Source organism: Neopelma chrysocephalum, unplaced genomic scaffold (genome assembly GCF_003984885.1).
Source record: "Neopelma chrysocephalum unplaced genomic scaffold, ASM398488v2 Primary Assembly neopelma1_131, whole genome shotgun sequence".
In the NCBI taxonomy this organism is placed as follows: Eukaryota; Metazoa; Chordata; class Aves; order Passeriformes; family Pipridae; genus Neopelma; species Neopelma chrysocephalum.
The window spans coordinates 1,317,106-1,335,281 of NW_020897793.1; the positions used below are offsets into that span (position 1 = coordinate 1,317,106).

General features: G+C 38.8%; 1 protein-coding gene across 6 annotated transcripts in view; it reads left to right on the plus strand.

Moving 5' to 3' along the window:
• Positions 1–18,176, plus strand: part of LDB3 (LIM domain binding 3) — a 121,004-nt gene that overhangs the window by 51,904 nt on the left and 50,924 nt on the right. For 4 of the 6 annotated variants that reach the window (XM_027698650.1, XM_027698649.1, XM_027698651.1 and 1 more), the window contains 2 exons: positions 555–630; positions 7,802–8,208. In XM_027698650.1, the coding sequence (XP_027554451.1) occupies positions 555–630; positions 7,802–8,208 (483 nt within the window). Of the gene's footprint in view, positions 1–554; positions 631–7,801; positions 8,209–12,758; positions 12,782–16,238; positions 16,443–18,176 lie in introns of all 6 variants that reach the window. The other 2 variants (XM_027698652.1, XM_027698654.1) reach the window with 1 other exon arrangement.

Below are 18,176 nucleotides of genomic sequence, written 5' to 3' on the forward strand. Positions count from 1 at the left end.
TTTGGAGTAGCTAATTCAGTAGTGTTCTGCTCCTTGTGAAACTAAACTGTCTGAAATGAAGCCCACGTTTCTTCCCGCAGAGAGGTTTAAATAATTGCAGTTGCTCTACAGTTGAAACTATTAAATAATAATCTTTTGAGGAGTTGATCTTGAGGTGCCTCAGCACTGAAGTTTAGCCTCCACATTTTAAAACACCACTAAGTCCCTTTTCCCAGAGTGCTGCCCAAGCCTGAATTTATCCAGTTGTGGCTGATTCTCATCTATGAAAATGCAGTTTGTCACAAGGTATTGGAAAACAGATGATCTCCCAAGTCAGAGGCTGCTTCCATAACTGGTGGGTTTTCATCACTCAGAGAAACTTTCTCAAACTATTTCTCACATATAAGACCTTTGTAAAGGAGGATGTAGAGAAGGTGTGATGATTGATAGAAAACGTCTAGGCCATGCTGAACTTTCGCTCCTGATGAAGGAGAATTTTGGCAAGAAATTAGAGCTGAAAAATAGAAGTCCAGATTGCTCATCTTTTATTATTTCTTTTTTTTTTTGATCCCCAGATCTAAACGTCCAGTGCCAGTTTCAACCACAGCTCCCAGAATTGACTCTCCTCGGGCTGTAATCCCCCACCAGAAGGTAAGTGACACATTCTCAGCCAAAATGAACACCATTTTTATCTGCTGCAGTGAAGGTAAATACCTACTACAGGAAATAGCTTTTGCCTGCCCCAAATAAGTAAACGTTGAATGAATGCAGAGGCAGCAAACTGCTGCAATGCAATTAGTGATCTGTATTTTCCTAATTTTTGATTAGCAGGACCAAAGCCTCCAGCCAGCCTCTGATGTGATTTTGTCTAACCCATTCTGAGCAGCTTGTTTTCATCTGGGCTGCAAGAGGCTACTAAAGCTTCTCAAAACATACATTAGCTTTTGTAGATTATTGGGGGAAAACCATTAGCCTGTACGTCTCTCTCTCCAAATCCTGACTAGAACTGAACAGACACTGACTTGGAAAGAGGACATGAGGCCTTTTGAAAGCTTGCATCATATTGCACTCTTGTCACAGTATTCAAGAAATGAGAATAAAAAAATAAAGATGATAAGTCAATTTAATGAATAACATCAAGTGGCAGAGGAAATGGATGGCTTGGTTTCTGTTGTCAAAGCTCTGCATCTTTCATAAAATAAACATTCATTTTAAAACAAACAGCATTCATTGACTGTACCTGGCAACTCATCTTCTGTATCTTTGGAGGCACTGAGGAGCAAGGATACCTGAAAGATGGTGTATATCCTTAGGCTCAAGCCCTGGGTAGGATATTAGGATGTTTGTAGTGCTGACACGTTTCATTAGCTAAATGGAGAGGAGGTAAAATCTCCATTGCTGCAACTTATCCCTTCTGTCAGTGCCAGTTTCATCTCTACCATGCACTAAAAAAATAAGAAGCAAAAGATCAAAACACATGGGGAATTAGATGATGTTCTACTGGTTTTGGCAGTTCTGACATCCATAGATCAATTTTAAGTAATTTTTATAAACACTATACCTTCCAAATTCAGAGCAGAAGGTAACATCATCCCTGAAACTGCTTCAAATAGGTTCAAACTAACAGAGGAGAATGCACTTGGGGAGAATAATTTGATTCAGTTTTATTTTGTGAAATTTTAAATGAACCTGACTGGCCATTTATTAGTTGAGACAAAAATAATGTTATTTCAGACTGGATCTTGTAAACTTTTTGGCAAGGGAAAATTAAATTAAAGATTTATCTTGCTCAGAGTTGTTTCTGCTTATATCATGATTTTATAAAAGTTATCTTGGAGAAAGTTACTGGAAGAGTCACCGAACAGTATCGTGAAATTGCTGTAACAAAAGCGATGGATCATTTTTTTTAGTTAGACCAGTGTTTGACTGCACCAGCAAAATAATAGGGACAGGAAGGGGAGATATTTCTTATTTCCCCTCAAGAATTAGACAGAATTCTGTTAGTTTTCAAGGCAGAGAGTAGATATGTCTCTTCAGAGTTATTCACGATCACAAGACTGACAGCTACCTTTTGAGACTCTCTTTGGCACCTGCACAGGTATGAAACATTTGTCTGCTTCCACCACAGTCCCACTGAGCTTTTATATATGGGATTTTCATGACTCTGTGTTAGGTGCATTTCTTCCTTGTCAAGTGTCAATTTTAAAATTACTGCCATAGGTATTCAAACCTGTTTATCACACAAAACATTTTCCTCCCTTAACTATCTACCATATAAAAAAGTTAACTCTTTGTGCTGTAGGGTTTTCTTAAAGGTCCTAAAAGAGCCTTTGGCATGAAAGCCATAAGGATATTTTATATTTTCTATCCTAACCCTTCAGAGAGAGGTGAGGATCAAAGGACTCAACCCATTTTCAGAAGCTTGCTGTCTCAGATTTTGAGAATTCTGTGTGTTGGTGCTTAGGAAATGTTTATAGGAGCTGTTCTGAATGGGCTACAGGTAGTGCTGGCAGCTGGAAAAGAGAGTTACTGGAACATTTCTAGAGGAAAAGGGTGGCATCCAGGATAAGGTATGCTGGGAAACAGTCTATTCAGGAGTATCTTAGGTGTAGGGCCTTTGGCCCAGAGGGAAGAGGTACCAGTAGAGTGCTGGAGTGCGAACCCTTTGCAGGTCAAGAGGAGGGACATTTATATCACTGGTCTACACTAGTAGACAACAGTAATTTTTAAGTGAAGAAGAATTCTTCTCTGGAGGTAGTTTGGAAGGGAATGAAATCATTGAACCATCAGAGAAGCCTCAAAATCCAGAATAAAAATTCTTTACTGATAAACAATGGTATGGTGATGTTGCAGTAAGGTATGGTACAGTAAATACACTTTAAAAATCAAGGTTTCTTTGCTTGTCCCTTTATTATTTCTAGTAACAGTATCATTGTAGAAATGAGGAATTCTGTGACACATAGGCAGAAGCTGTCACCTCCACATCACTGCTTGACAGTGTTTAGACTGATGGCTCACATGAAGTGAATTTGACTGTATTTAAAAAAAAAACAGCAAAAAACTGCATTACAGGACAGTCGTGACAGTGTCATCCTCAAACATCAAGAGAAGCTTTTCTCACCCTTCTCTGGTTAAGGTTAAGGCATGTCAATGTGAGCTAAACAATCTGCATGTGCAAGTTCAGTGTCTAGTTTAAACCTGAAATTCTCTTGTACATAATGCTGATCTGATTGCAGCTTACACTAATTTTCAAGCATGCATTTCTTCTTTGAGTACTGTGGTCTTGGGATTTTTGTGTTTTAGGAAAATAGGCACACATTCTGTCACAAAGGTCAGTCATTCTTTCACATAGCTGATCAATGTTATGGATGATACAGGTTCTGCAACTATAAATAAGGCACCAACTGAGCTGTGGGGATATTATTGGAAATACATGTTTGATTTATTTGCAGTTTCACTATATCTTTATCTGACATTAATCTCAAACTGGAAACAATGCTCATTTAGTTTAGTCAGTCTTTCTCAATTAGTCAAAAGATTTAGTAGTCTTTTGCACAGGTGCGACATAGAAGGATATAGTTAATGTTGAAAGCATTCAAATAACAATAAGCATAAACATGAGTCCAAGGACTGAAACTAAGCCATCATCAGTCAGTGAGTTCCTGCAGCTCTTCAGGGGTGACACAACACAGGTGAAGATTCAGCTCAGTGCAGTTCAAAACATTCCAGCTGAAGCTTTAAGGGTAAGCACAGCTTTAACATTTGTCCCTTTGCATGAAGGTATTGACAGCCTCTTTAATTTTAACAGTATGACTGTGTGCTGTGATGTTTATGAAATAGTGATTATTTTGGAGTCCCAGTGAGGATCTTGTAATACTCATGATTTGTTTCTGCCAAATTTGGGAACCTATGTGGCTAAGAGAACATAGAAGAAGAGATGATTGACTTTTTAAGTAAAGCATAGGATGGAAGAGCTGGCTCAGCCAAAAGCAGTTTGTTGGATATCTTTGAGCAGAGTCATTTGGTGCCTCCATTACCTTCTTTCTATAAAAAGTTTTAAAAAGAACAACTGCTTCTTGGACATGTTGGGTGGTGAAATTCATTAGTACTGTTAAAATTGTTCTCTCAGAAGTGCAAAAGGTGGGTAAGAACTGTCGGGTCATAGCAATAGATAAATAGAAAATGAGCTGTCAAAGGAAGAGGATCTGCAAAACTTGGTATCATGCCGTCCAACATAAATTTGTTTCTCGCTTCTCTGATCCCTAATAAGGAGGTTTTGCCTTTCACAGAAACTGGATGTTTATAATAATAATATTTCAGAATGAAACTCCTCTACATTTATCAGATTTAAGCTCATTCACTGACATGACGCTGGGAAATTAAAACGCAGTTTTCCTCTTGCAGTGAGGAATCGCTGCCCGATCCCGGCATCTTTCTCGAGGGAAGCCCATTGCTCAGTGTCAGAGCCTCCTCTTCTGGTCGGCTGCAGGGCTAGCATCAGACTCCCGTAGTTGGAAATGCCGTCTTGCTTTTCCAGGCACGGAAACTGGAACAGAACGGGATGAGAGACAGGGAACAGGGGAACGTTTGTTACTGTTGGCTGCATTCCATGTGATGCAATGCCCAAAGCTGTGCTGCTGCTCAGTATTAGAAATTTGCCCCTCACAGACAGAAATGGTTTCAGAAATGCTGCATTGATCTGGTTTTGCCATTGGACAGGGGAAAAAAAATTCAAAAATACCCTACCAGGAATAAACTGAATGAGGGATTCTTTGTCAAACACAAAAGGAAAGAGCTAAATATGCTGATGATTGGGCAGTAATTCCTTAGAAGAAGTTATACTGCTACTCTCTGATACACTTCCTCAAAATGGAGAATGCTAACCTGGCACTGCTGGGTTCTTAGGAATTCTAGTGTTGAGTTACCATCATGCTGGTGTTCCAGCTGGTAATTGTTTCAGGAGTGAAACCAAAATTCCATCCATGTCATAAAGGTGAGCAAAATTATCAACCATCATTTTTTATGGTTATCCTATAATTTTCCCTTTGCCTACTGTTACTGTCCGGTAACCCAAAAACTTTGAAAATGCATTTGGATTAAAAAAAAATCTGGCATTTCTCTCATTAACAGTTGAAACTGATACTTTTTGATCAGCTCTCCTTGCATGTCCTTTTTATTTTGAGGTTTAAAAAGGAAACCCAGAGTTAACAAAGAGCCAGAGAGTTTTCAGGGTAACAAACAAATATAACTCTGGCATATCCTTTTTCTTCTCTCTTGCCTCTATATTTATTTTCTGTTTAATAATTGTTTTGTCCCTCTCTGCTGGCACGTGAAACTCATTTGCACAAGTGATGACTTAATTTTTGAACAAGACCTTGTGCATTTGTGCTTCTTTTTCAACACATTTTTATAGACAACCTCTGTTTTCTGTTTATTTAACGATATCTCAAAGCTTGCAATAAGCCACTGAGGGGGAGGCTGTTAGCTGTTTTCAATGTCAGTGTATAGTGACCAAAGTATTTATTTCAAATGTAGTTATTTAAAAAGGCACAGTCTGAAAAATTGCTTTTAGGATTATCTGTTCCTACAGCCTCGGGCAGCTATTAATGCCAGCTAAAATCTCTTCCTGTTTATTACTACGAAAAATTATCTCAGTTCATTTTATCTGCCTTACTTTTTTGAATCAAAATGTCTTCAATATGTTTAATGGTATGATTAATTATATCCTTAGACCTTTAGGAGTTTTTTTTCAATAAATTTTAATTAATCAGGCCATGTTATCTTGATTTTTTTCAAATGTATGCTTCCATAGAAAAATCCAAGAGGACAACATAAATATTTATTTTTCTAGTGAACCTTAGTATCAAAATTAGTAAATCACATTAATGATAACCAATAGTAGCAAAAGTAGAAGATCAGAAGGCAGATTATTCTCAGGCCTGTGTTTCATGCAAGGCTGTGGAGAAGATGAGTGATTGAGCCCAAATGAGGCAAAATGTCACTGCAGGCCACCACCTGCTCTTGAACTGGCTTTCATTGAGGCCAGATTGTGGCTCCATTGCCTCTTCAGGATAATGTCCCCTGCCTGTCCCCATCCCCTGAGCTGGACTGCAGCAGGCAGGATTCCTGGTGGGCCTCTTAACTGTGAGCATCTGGATCCCGCTTGTGGCTGCAGCATGTCCATGTCCAGAGAGAGAGGCTGAACTGATCCTTTTCCTGTAACAAAAACTACGTAGCCCAAGTCAGGCTGGAGCCAGGATCTTCTGCAATAAACTAGAATATCCCAACTCTAGAAAAATCTGTAAATTGCAAAGCATTCAAATAGTTCATTGGATAGCTCAGCTATAGACTTTTTTTTTTTAATGCAAAGCACATAATTACAGACAAACAGAAGTGAGGAATAGAACAGTTTTTGAAACTATGTAACTCGTTCTTTTAAAATGTGCTAATGAGGTCCGATATTCAGGGTGATAAAATGGCAAACATTAAAGAGATGTTAAAGGTAATCGACATCAGAATCTAGCTATTCATGTTCCAGTCACCAAGCCTTTAGAAGTGAAAGAATAGCAAAACCAAGAGTAAAGGTATAAAATTCCCACCTGAAAGTGAATTTCCTATTTCTCTGTAATAAAATTGTCCTTATTTCAGGTAGACAGGCTTCCAGAAAGTTTAGAGCTGTGGTCACTACACGCTACCAGTAGTTGGAAGGAGAGGAGGCGATTTAACCCTAATGGTGCTCTGTGCTTCCCACAAGGTACTGAGTACCCTTCAGGCCCAGGTGTTGCACCAGAAGGAGCTTGAAGCAGTGATAAGGTGTTTTTAGGCAACAAAAGCACAGAACTTCTACATGAACGTACCTCAGAACTCACATGACAACTTATCACCTGCATTGTGTTGCTGATAAAGCACTATTTTTCTTTTTTTAGTATCACCTTTATTTTGGTTTAACTAAGTTGCATTAATAGTGAATCATTTATTAAACTGAAGTGTAGGACTGTGTTTTTCCCGGATGATTCTTCTCTAGATTGTTTCTAATTTAAGCACCAGCACAGACTTCTATGGGTATAGCTATTGCGGGAGAGATTCCTGTGACTTGCACCCTGGTGTCCTAGTTAGGAATATTATCTGGGACATGACAGTGGGATCATGCACACATCATCAACGTAGTCATGTACACATTCCTTCAAGTGTAAATTATGCAGGAATGATCCTCATAGAAACATCTTCTCTGTGGAGCAGTGCCTGTCCTCGAATCGTGTTGGTCTATTTGCTAACCCTGCTGCATGGCCTAATTAGCATGAACCAGAGCCCAGGAAAGCAGTGCCATGTGTGAGCTTCCAGAATTCACAGTGCACTCATGGAAAATAGAAAATGGAAAATGGCGTGGTTTAGAATCATTATGTATTTCTAATAATGGCATTGACTTTTATGTTTGTATATTATCTAAAATGATTCTGACCTCAAGATGTTTTTTAAAGGTTTTTAAATATACTAAAAATTGATGGACAGCACTGTGTTTGTATAAAATTATTGCTGTGAGGTTGACTAGTCGCAAATGCTCTTTTCATGTTAAGCTTTCTTTGTTGATTTCAACTAAAACCCAGTAAAAAATGCCTGAGTATGTTTTGCTTCCCTTATTTGGAAACAATGCATTTCTTTGTTGAAAATCTTCCCCAAAAGTTTGAATGCTTTGGCCCCAATCTATTTATTGCAAGTTTATCAATATGTTTAAAGCAGTAATTGCAGATGTTATTTTTGCATGTGTTCTATGATTGCTCTTTTCTTTTTTTTCTTTTCTTGGCCTGCATGTTTGCTACTACAGGAACCTGCTTGGGAAATCAATGGCAACAGAACAACCTTCAGCCCTCTAACTAACACGGCGACTGGGCCTGTGGGTAGTGGTTTAGCAACCAATGGAACGTTTTCAGGCTACCTCAACCAGCAAGAGATCAGCTTTTCAAATAGTTCTTCCTACTCAAAGACTACCACAGTTAGATCTTCCATGTCCTCTCAGTCTGTGACTCCTGACATTTCACCTGCAAAGAGTACTCTAGGTTCCAAACCAAGCCCTGTGCTGGCTGGTGGCAATAGCCCTGCACACCAGCTGAGCCCTGCAAGGCAGTATAACAACCCCATTGGCCTTTACTCAGCAGAGACTCTCAGGGAAATGGCTGAGATGCATAAATTAAGTCTCAACCGAAGGGCTTCAGAAGGTGGACTTCCTAGAGGGTAGGTAACATATTTAATATTTCAATAAGTAATGAATTTGCTGAAAAATGAGTGTAATAGTACCTACCCTACTGTGCTTTTATCTGGTAATCATGATTAAGGTGTGGAACAATCATTAAGTTTTCCAGTAGCCCCCAAGACATATCCACATTGTCATCACAGGATAAGTCTTGTTCTTTGGTATCTGAAGTGCAACATGGGTTGGCAATAGTCACCAGAGCATGAGGAGGAACACTAGGACTGAAGTGACTGGGATTGTCTCGGGGTTCTGGCACACAGCAGTTTTAACTGATGCCTGCAGTCTCACAGAACCAAGTATTGCTGTTGGCCATTAGAGCAGCTGCCATCAACCAGGTCTATCTTTGGTACTTTGCTAAAGACAAATGGCTTGGACCAGCAAATCTGACGTGCTCGGCTACTGGAATGTCCTGCTGTAGTTCCTGCCTTAATGTATTGGCTTTTCTATGCAAAATGAGTCAAAATTGCAATATTTTGGACATTGTCGGGTTTGGATGTTGTCTGTCTTGCATCCATTAGCTTTGCTGTTAACTTGTATGTAACAATGAACGATCTCCAGATACTGCCCAGATAGTTTGACCCCATGCTGTCCAAGGTTTTACATATTACTCTGTTGCAGATCAACTGTTTTCTTAGAAGGTTTGTGAAATGAGGACCTGGGACTACAGTACATGAGAAAGAGCAATGAGAAACAGGTTTTCCTAATTTTCCTGCCTTCATGTACTAATTGGCAAACAAATGTAATTTTTTAGTTTGTTTATTTGTGTTTTGGGGTTTTTTTTAATTAAGATGAATTTCTTATTATGAATATGGGGAAAAGTGTACTTTTGACACTAGGGACTTGGCTATATAAGGAAAAACAGAAAATTCAGACAATCCACTGAGGTCTGATAGCAAATGCATATCTTCAAGTACTTTATATCTCTTTGCAGGAGCTCTTTGCAAGAGCAAAACCAAGGGGTTTAACTTGTAGCAAAGTAAGGATATTTTATCCTTATAAAAGAGCATAAGTATGTGTTCTAGATGATTCAGGTAGTTTATATGATTCATTGCAACTCTCTTGAGGACTCGGCATTAACAATCCTAATTAAGTTATCTGCAAAAATCCTATCCTCCCTTCTCATACTGGATAATTAAGAAAAGCAATTACTGTTTAGAAGAAAATTATTTCAGTTAACAAAATCAGCAAAATAAACCTCAGAATGCTTCTCTCTTAATTTACAATTTTCTTGAAGAATACTAATCCTTGTTTTTTTTCAATATGCAGAGTTTCCAGGGAGTATATCTCACTATCTTTTTCCCACTATCTTCACAACCCTCCTTAACATCTGCAAGGGTGAGGGTGAAGTGGCTGTATTTTGGATAGCTCAGCATTGTGACTGTTTGTTATCAGAATTCCAACCCAGTTGCATCCATCACTCATCAAAGGCTATGTGAGCCTTTATTTTCATGCCAGAGGGCATTGCAATAAGACTACATGATATCACAGTGATTAGTGGGGTGCAAAAAAGGTATACCTGCAGAAAACACTTCCCTGTCTTCGCTCTGCTGCTTTTTCGTGTTTTATGTCCCTTCTATATTTTAGTGCAGTGCCCTGAATTACAAAGCAAAGTCCTACCTTAGAACAACCATCTGAGATTTATTTTTTTTTTTTAGTTTGAACAAAATTTTAGGGAGTTTCTGTCTATCTGGCTGTGATATCTGTAGCACTGATGAACAAATTAGAAAATTTTAAAAATCAGCCTTTTTTCTGCAACCCAGGAACATTCTGAAAAGATGAAAGAGCCCTGAGGCACTAAATAAATGTGTCTTCTCAGGTAACACTTCTGAGATCTCTATGTGCAGAGAAAATTCAGAGCTCAAGAATGCTGTCATTCCCACTCCCACTTGACTGTTACCCATGAACTGAGAGGCATCTCTCCTTCTGCTCTCTGGAGAATAACACACAGAACCTGTAACTACCTTGGCACTTGGTATCATCCATGATAATCTCAATCTCATAGTGGATATTTGGGACAGAATGCACAGGGAAAGCACTGTGAGCTCTGCAAGATCAGCTCTGGACTTTGTTGGGGACATTCTTATCATATAGTACAACATGAGATGCTATGTAAAGATTGTGATATCGTGGTGCTCCAAAACTGTGAATTCATTGTGAATTCATGAACTTGTGCTTAGTATGGTAAAAGCTGTTGGAAAAATTCAGGTGTGGGGGCTGATCTTAAGTATATTTCACATTTCAATACCATGTGCTTTTCACCAAATAATTTAAACTTGTGTGAATTGCTACTAGAGGCTTAGCTAAACCCTCTGGAAAATTCTATCAAGGAACTAAAATTAATTTTGAGATTATTTCCTTAATCTGTGAAGAATAACAAAGCACCTGTCTCTCTGATACACTTTACATTAAAGCTTTGTCACCTTGACCCGGGGTAAAAAAGTGGTGGCCTGTTAAGAGTGTGCTGTGATGTGCTGGAAGCTCTGGAGAGTATTAATAAATATGAAGAGTGAGTCATAGTTTGTAACATGTGGATCTTTTTCATTCCAGTGTGAGTTACTTTTCACATTGTAGGTCAAGGGCAGTAAATACCTGTCCCTCAAGTGCATGCCAGGTGGTTTGGGTTACTGGCTTCTTACCCTGTGACCTCTGTGAGCAGCAACTTGGGTGTTTCATACATGTCCATATTTAGAATCAAACTAAAGTAATGTGTGGCTCTGAACTGGGGGGAATTTTCTCATCACATACGAAACATAAGGAGAAGCAAAGCTTTACTCTTTCTGAAGGAAGCTGTAGTAGCCTCTTTGCATCTCAAAATCTTGACTGAGACATGTCTGTTGAGCTTTTCTTAGTGTGTGCACATAATGATTTTTATCTTTTAACACTTTTATATGCAAACATATTCCTCTAATTAAGTTGTATTTTAGGGGTGGTCGTTCTGCCTTTAAAATATTATTTTATATGTAAGGTGGAGGCCTGGATTAGTCAGAAAATGATACTATTACATTGTTTCTTTGTAAATGATTTCAGCTGTCCTGCATAAACCTAAAATGGATATAGGATCACTAATGTGCTTACAGGCTGCAGCTTGTTCCTAATATATCTCTACCGATTCCTGTAACAAACTGATACATTTGGCTTAATGTGGGGTTTTTATCTGAGAGTCTGACCAGTAGCTGCAGAAGGTGATCTGTGATATTGTTTTACCATGGAAATGCAGAAATGCAAAGCCTTTACTACAGCTTGGCTCATTAGAGTGGTTTTGATCATGAAAAAGGCTGTTGGATGAGCCAAGGCAATAGGATGTGTATGTAGAAAGAAGCAGTAATATCAAAGGTCCTGCCAGGCAAAAGCAGAAGGAGTCAAATTCACTTGGGATGTCAGCATAACTTTGCTGTCCAGTACTTTCTATCGGTCCCAAATACAGAAGTGTCACAGCAGCAAGTTGGAAGGTTCAGTTCCCAGTTCTGTCAACAGCATTCTGTGCAGCTAAGTAAGAAGAAAAGTTTATTAACTGATCCTGGATCTCTTCCTCTTTATTTTGCGCAAAATAAAATGGACTAGTCTTCAACCAAGAAAAGAGCAAAATGTGGGTATTTTAAGCTTTGAGAAAAACTAAGTTAAAATAAACATCCTTACCCATTACTGCTATTTGTTATTAGCAAATACACCACAGTCCAGTGTGAGCACACTGTTCATCACTCCCAGCTTTTGCTGGTTTGTGCTGCTTTGGAATTACTGTGCAAGCCACTGTCGCTCGTTTATGCAGCAAAGCAGAAATGTAGCATGAACAGGTGGTTTTCTCATACTGTATACATACCAGATCAATAAAATATCCTGATATTCATATCCCAAAAAACACATAATGCACAGCTTGCTTCATTTCACGTGGTATAAAATTAGGAATTACTATTCTGAAGCTAATTGGCTTACACCACTGTTGGCATAATGTAAGTACAGTCAGATTTAGGCCAATACTTTGTTAAATACAAAGGCATTTTCCTTAGTTTTAGATTTAAAACATCTACCAGTGTATTTTTTGGATATTCTCCAGCATGTAAAAGACCAAAAAATCAGTCTTGCAAAACCAACTCTGAAGGTGGCCTGAGGAGAACAGACTTCATCCCTGAATATTTAGTATCTGGGGGGGAAAATATAATTTCTACCACTCATATGCTATTTTCAGATGAGAATATACTCTGCAAATCCTTTTTTTATTCCCTCTGCTCCCTCCCCCATACACTTTGGTAGTAGTACTTTTAGGGATGTACAGCAATAAAATCATGTTCAAGGGTCAGCCAAAATGCCGTGGTACCCTACTAAGTCCTAGTGGATCAAGTATAATCCCTAAATTTTTTCCTTTCTTAATCATGTTGGGGTTTTTAGGCATACATTCACTTTTTGTTCTTATTTGTAGATGGTGTGAAAAGAGCCTGTAGCAAGCTTTCATAAATACGTTCTGCCCTTTGCACTCTAAAAACTATTGACTTTTTCTGTGTGGTTGATGTTGTTTGTTCTCTTTCTCTTCTTTTAGGTCATAACCAACACCGCTGCCAAGTTAGTATCACTTCTCTATAGTGCCAAATGTTTGTGTTATGCTGTGTATGTGAAGATGTGTTTTCTGGGGTAGCATGATCCCCTGTGCTCGTGCTGTGTCTGCTTGCAAGTGGAAGTGTTTTTCTAAAAATCTGCTTGGTGTGGCCAGCATCATGTGCTGCCTCTGGTGTCCAGCAGTGCTCCCTTCTGAGCACACCAGCACTCGGTGATGCTCTAATGCTGTGAATGGAGTTGGCGTCTGAGCTTGCTCAGTTCTTGTGAAGGCTTTAAAAAGTGTTTGTTTCTACAGTCCAGGTTTAAGTCCTCTTAAATCTTTCAGTAGCCTTCATGCCTTCAGAATTTGTTGAGCGTTATCTGAGCCTTTTTTAGTGTATTATTAGCAATGTACTTTGAGCTTTGACATAAAATTAATTTCCTAAGCCCCACCCCGCTAAAATTCAAATTCAGGTTGGTGTGAGATACTGATATGGAAAAAAATCCACAAAGTCATTTACCTTAGTAAATGTATTGCCCAAACAAGATATAACTATTTGAAAATATGGTCAATCTGCTTTATTTAAGAAAGTTCACAGAGTCCCCAGTTTTGATCTTCGGTTTTCTAAGGGCAGAGGATTATCTCTAAACTCTCACTTTCTGTCCCTGTAATGGATGTTATCCAGAAATTTCTAGAGACTGGGTTAAATTCAGCATAAAATAAGTAATTCTAATAGTTAAATGTGAAATTTAAACTGACAAACAAGGTTAGAAGCAGTAGAATACATAAAAGTTGAGATAATATTTAATGCACAAAACTTACACTGATCTGGCATTCTCAGTTAATTTTAGTGAGATGTGGGTGTGATGTCATGCAAACACTGGAACTCCTTTAGTGTGACAAAGTCTAACCAATTTACATTGATAATTATTCTGACACAATTGTCTTAGAAAGCAGAAATCACATTATAGGGGTGTTTTTAGTCTTACTTACTTTGGCATTTATTTTTCCAATCCTTTTCTATCTTAGGAGAAGATCCCATTCATTTTGCAGCAGTGCTCCAGCTGTTTCTGCAGCCTTACCTCTCCCACTTTGTCCTAGAGAGCAGCACCCCTTACAAGCACTGCACTAATATCTTCTCTCTACCTCCAGAGTTATAAACAAAACTCTACAGTTGAAAATCTGTCCCTTTTTCTATTAGTTTTATGGGAATCCTGTTAACATCAGTTGAAGTTTTGCCTTGGTATATGTAATGTGACTAAAACCTCTTGAAAGACATCACTGGAACTGTTTAAAGACCACAAGTGAAAGCCCAAATCACTCCTGCTGCTACTGTTAGGGAAGTTTAGGCTATTCTGACGTTACTAGCTTCTATTTCTGTGGTGGTGGAAACCAACTGCTTACGACTTTATTCTTTAAAGGTGGCATATTTAACCTCTGTCCTTGCATTCACACAATCTTCTCAGATCTTGGGTTTAGAATCTCTTCAATACTTCCAGCAGCATGGAGGAAAGGGAATACTAAATTCAAGATCTTGAGGACCTGTGTGTTTGTAATTATTGTGTGATCATTTAGGGTATTACAAAGAAAAGAGATGATGTTGTTGAAATAAGGCATTTTCATGCTTAGTGTAGCAACCTGCACATCCTTGCACATCACCCTTCAACAGATGATGTCAATAAAATTGTCATAGTTGATGAACACTTAATGGAGATATATTTTAAATGTGAAAATGTCTTTGTAAAAAGGTGATTTTCACTTTTTGAGTGCATAATACAGCTTCCTGGTTCCCTCCCTTAAAAAGTTGACCTGTGTACCTAAAGGCTGTGGCTGTGATGCAGCATGTGCATTTATGTGTCTCTGTTCCTTGAGCATGTGGCTGTCAATGTTCTGTCAAGTATTTGGAATGATATGTGACCGTATCTCTCTGTCCATCTTCAGTCAGGGCATCCCACCAAACAAAAAGCTGAAAACATAGTGGAATCCCCTGGCTGGGTTCAGAGGTGGCACATCACCTCTGATAATCTCTGGAAGATTAAGTCAGATGGCTGCCAGCTTTATTTGATTTTACTTTTTCCTCCATGCTGGATTGAGGGTTCAGTTTTAACCCTCTGGGGTTAACCCCTGGCAAACAGGCAAACTATTGTGTGTGTAAAGAGAAAAACTTGACACTAGCCGATAAACCTACAGTGAAATGTCTTAAACTGAAAAGGAAAATTTCCCTAATCAAGTGGTATTACATTTTCCAGAATTCCTTCTGCAGGGGAAGATGTATCCATTTTCAGCTTTTGGGTTTAGTTCTAAATGAAACATTTGGGAATAATCCGTTATTTCCCAAAGGACAGAATTCCCAGTTTTGTCCAATTTAGTGAGCATACGGAATCTATTCTGCTAGCATCCCTCTGCTGCTGGCAGGACAGGAAGAGCAGACTAGAGAATCATCTGATTTCCATAGGTTAGAGAAGAGCAGCTACTTCAGTGTCTGGCAGCTGAGGGTTAACTTTCTCCTTGAAACTCTGGGCAATGCTCAGTCCTTGCTCTAGGGCTAGAACAATGTACAAATCTCCTTGCTCTAGGGCTAGAACAATGTACAAATCTCCTTGCTCTAGGGCTAGAACAATGTACAAATCAGCCCTACAAGGAAGCCAGGTGCTCTTTGGCTGCAACCTGACATTAAACTGGCTTGTTCTGATGTAATGGGAGCTTTATTTAACTTGCTTGGGGCTCAATCTCTCAAATAAAAATCCTTCCTCATAAATGGAAACTGCAGGAGCTACTCTTCCAAATGCAATTGTCCCATTGGTTGCAATGTATGGTATGCAATGGTCTGAGACTGAGCATTTATCATGCTGTAGCAGCACTTTGGGCTGGCTGTACAGAGATTTTGGGAAGATTTAGTCTTTGTGAAGAAAACTTTGAAGATTATTAAAAGGCACAAGAACTAAATTTCACTGTGATTAATAATCCAGACAGAAAGTAGTGGAACCTTCTAAATAATAGAGGACCAGAAATCTGTTCACCCCACTGCATTTCCTAGCACTTAGTCAGAATGCTGAAAGCATGAATGGATGCAGTGGATAAAGTGCAGTATGTGTGTATATCCCATGGGCATGCACATATACCTGTGTGTATGTCTGTGTACACTTATACGTATATATGCATGTAAAAACAGAATTTTAGCATCACATAAATACTTAGGGATTTGTCATGATATTTTAACGCAGTGACAGCTATTTGACCTTTGTTTTCCTCTTTATACATCTGTGAGTCAACACAAAAATGTCATCCATTGGGGCAGCCAGCTTTTAACTGTGACTTGGTACTTGTGTTGTCTCCTATTCTGTGATGGGAAGCTTTGCTGGTGAGATGCCATGAACAGACATGCACACTCCTCTGCTGGTGGTGCTTCTCTCACTTAACTCTCACGCCTCTCTCCTTTCTTCCCTTCCCTTCCCTGTGGAACCTCACTCTTGCATAACCCAGCCCGGAGTTCACGGAGCGTTTCAACCCCAATGTCCTGAAGGACTCTGCCCTGTCTACACACAAACCCATTGAGGTGAAGGGCCTTGGCGGCAAGGCTACTATAATTCACGCCCAGTATAACACCCCGATCAGCATGTATTCCCAGGATGCTATCATGGATGCAATTGCAGGCCAGGCACAAGCCCAGGGTGGAGAATTTGCTGGGTAAGGTCATTTCCTTGTGTGGAATGCTCTTTGTCTGCATGGTACATGTAACAGTCCCTGCCTGCATGACATGGTTGCTCTTCCTGGACTCTTTTTTTTAATTGGGGTATGTTACACATAAAAAATACATATCAACACTAGACGGTGTTTGAAAGCACTTCCATGTTTTGAAGTTAAAAGGATGGATAACTAGAAAACCGTAGCATGGTTTGTGCTGGAAGGGACCTTAAGGATCATCTAGTTCCAAAAATCTGCCACGGTCAGGGATACTTTAATTTAACTTTTCTCTTTTAGTATTCCTCCTAGAACTGGTAAACCACACAAAAATATATCTAGTGCTCTGTATATGACATTGGATGGCTTTTCATTTCTGATGACCATGCTTTGTAATAACCACTGTATTGTATGCATAGCTTGGGAATAACAGGAAAGGGGGGTGGAATTTTTATTGATATGTGAAGAATGCAAAATATTTATTTAGTACTGACTACTGTTTTATTCTGCAGAATGGAGTGTTTTGCTGTATTTTCCCTATTTTCCCACTCCCTGGTTTACATGCAGTACATGTGTTTTAAAGATATCCTTTGGACTATGGCAAAAGCCACTGATCTTTAATAACTCTGCTTTTACCAATGCATGTTTCTGGAAATCCATCTGATTAACTTATCCAGAGTTGTTACAACTTAACTGAAATTACATGTGCAATGAATGCAGCCAGGTTTCTCTCTTGCCAGGTGTCTTTCTACCCAAAATCGAACTTGCCTTCTTTTCATGTGACACCAAAACATAGGTACAGCAACACACTTTAACGTAGTTTCTTCTCAATATGTTAGTTTCAGGCTTGTTCAAAACGAACATGGTCTATGTATTTGCTTCTGCCCCGTTTTACTGGTCATTTTTCTCTCTTTTTTATAAATTTTTTTTCCCACTAACTTTTTGCATCACAGCTCTACCTAGTGATGGATCCCAAACAGGGATTGAGTAGACTTGTATTTCCGATTAGCCAAGTACAAAGAGAGAAGTTCATTCATTCTGTGTTCTTTAGAATGGTTCACATCTTTCATAGGCATGGATTATATGAGACATTTTATCATATATTGGACTTTTCTACTAAATGCTGTAGTATTATTATATGATGCAAATGGTAATGTTTAAAAAAATTGCTTATTTAAGTGATCGGATGATTATAAAATTCCACTGCTGAGTACATGGATCCTTTTCATTTTATAAGCAACACATGAAAAAAATCTCTCAAATGCAGTTCCAGTCATGAGGAGTGGCTCTACTGGACTGGAAAAGATCCTCATCTTTTCCCACCTGTGGAAGAAATCAAGACACACTGTGTTGCCTGCGTTGCAGGGAGGGGAAAATGCCGTTCCTGGAAACTCCCAGATAGAGTGAGAGAAGTCCAAAGAGTGCAACCAGGGAGATTAGGGATTTCTTTTAACATGTAGAATTGTGAGGTAAAGAATCTCAATAATAAGAGAGGCTTGAATCATAATTTAAAAGATAGTCATGAATTATATTAGATACATACGTATATATATTAAAGATATATACATATATCCTTAAAAGGCCCAAATGAATGGATACATAGATAAAAAATAGACTGTTATGGAGTGTTGAGTCATTACACCACTAGCAGCAAAGTCTGTGTTAAACATCACTGTGTTCTAAAGTTTTTACTTTTTTTTCTCATTTTGAACGTGGAAGCCACCTATTGCATGGGTGTTT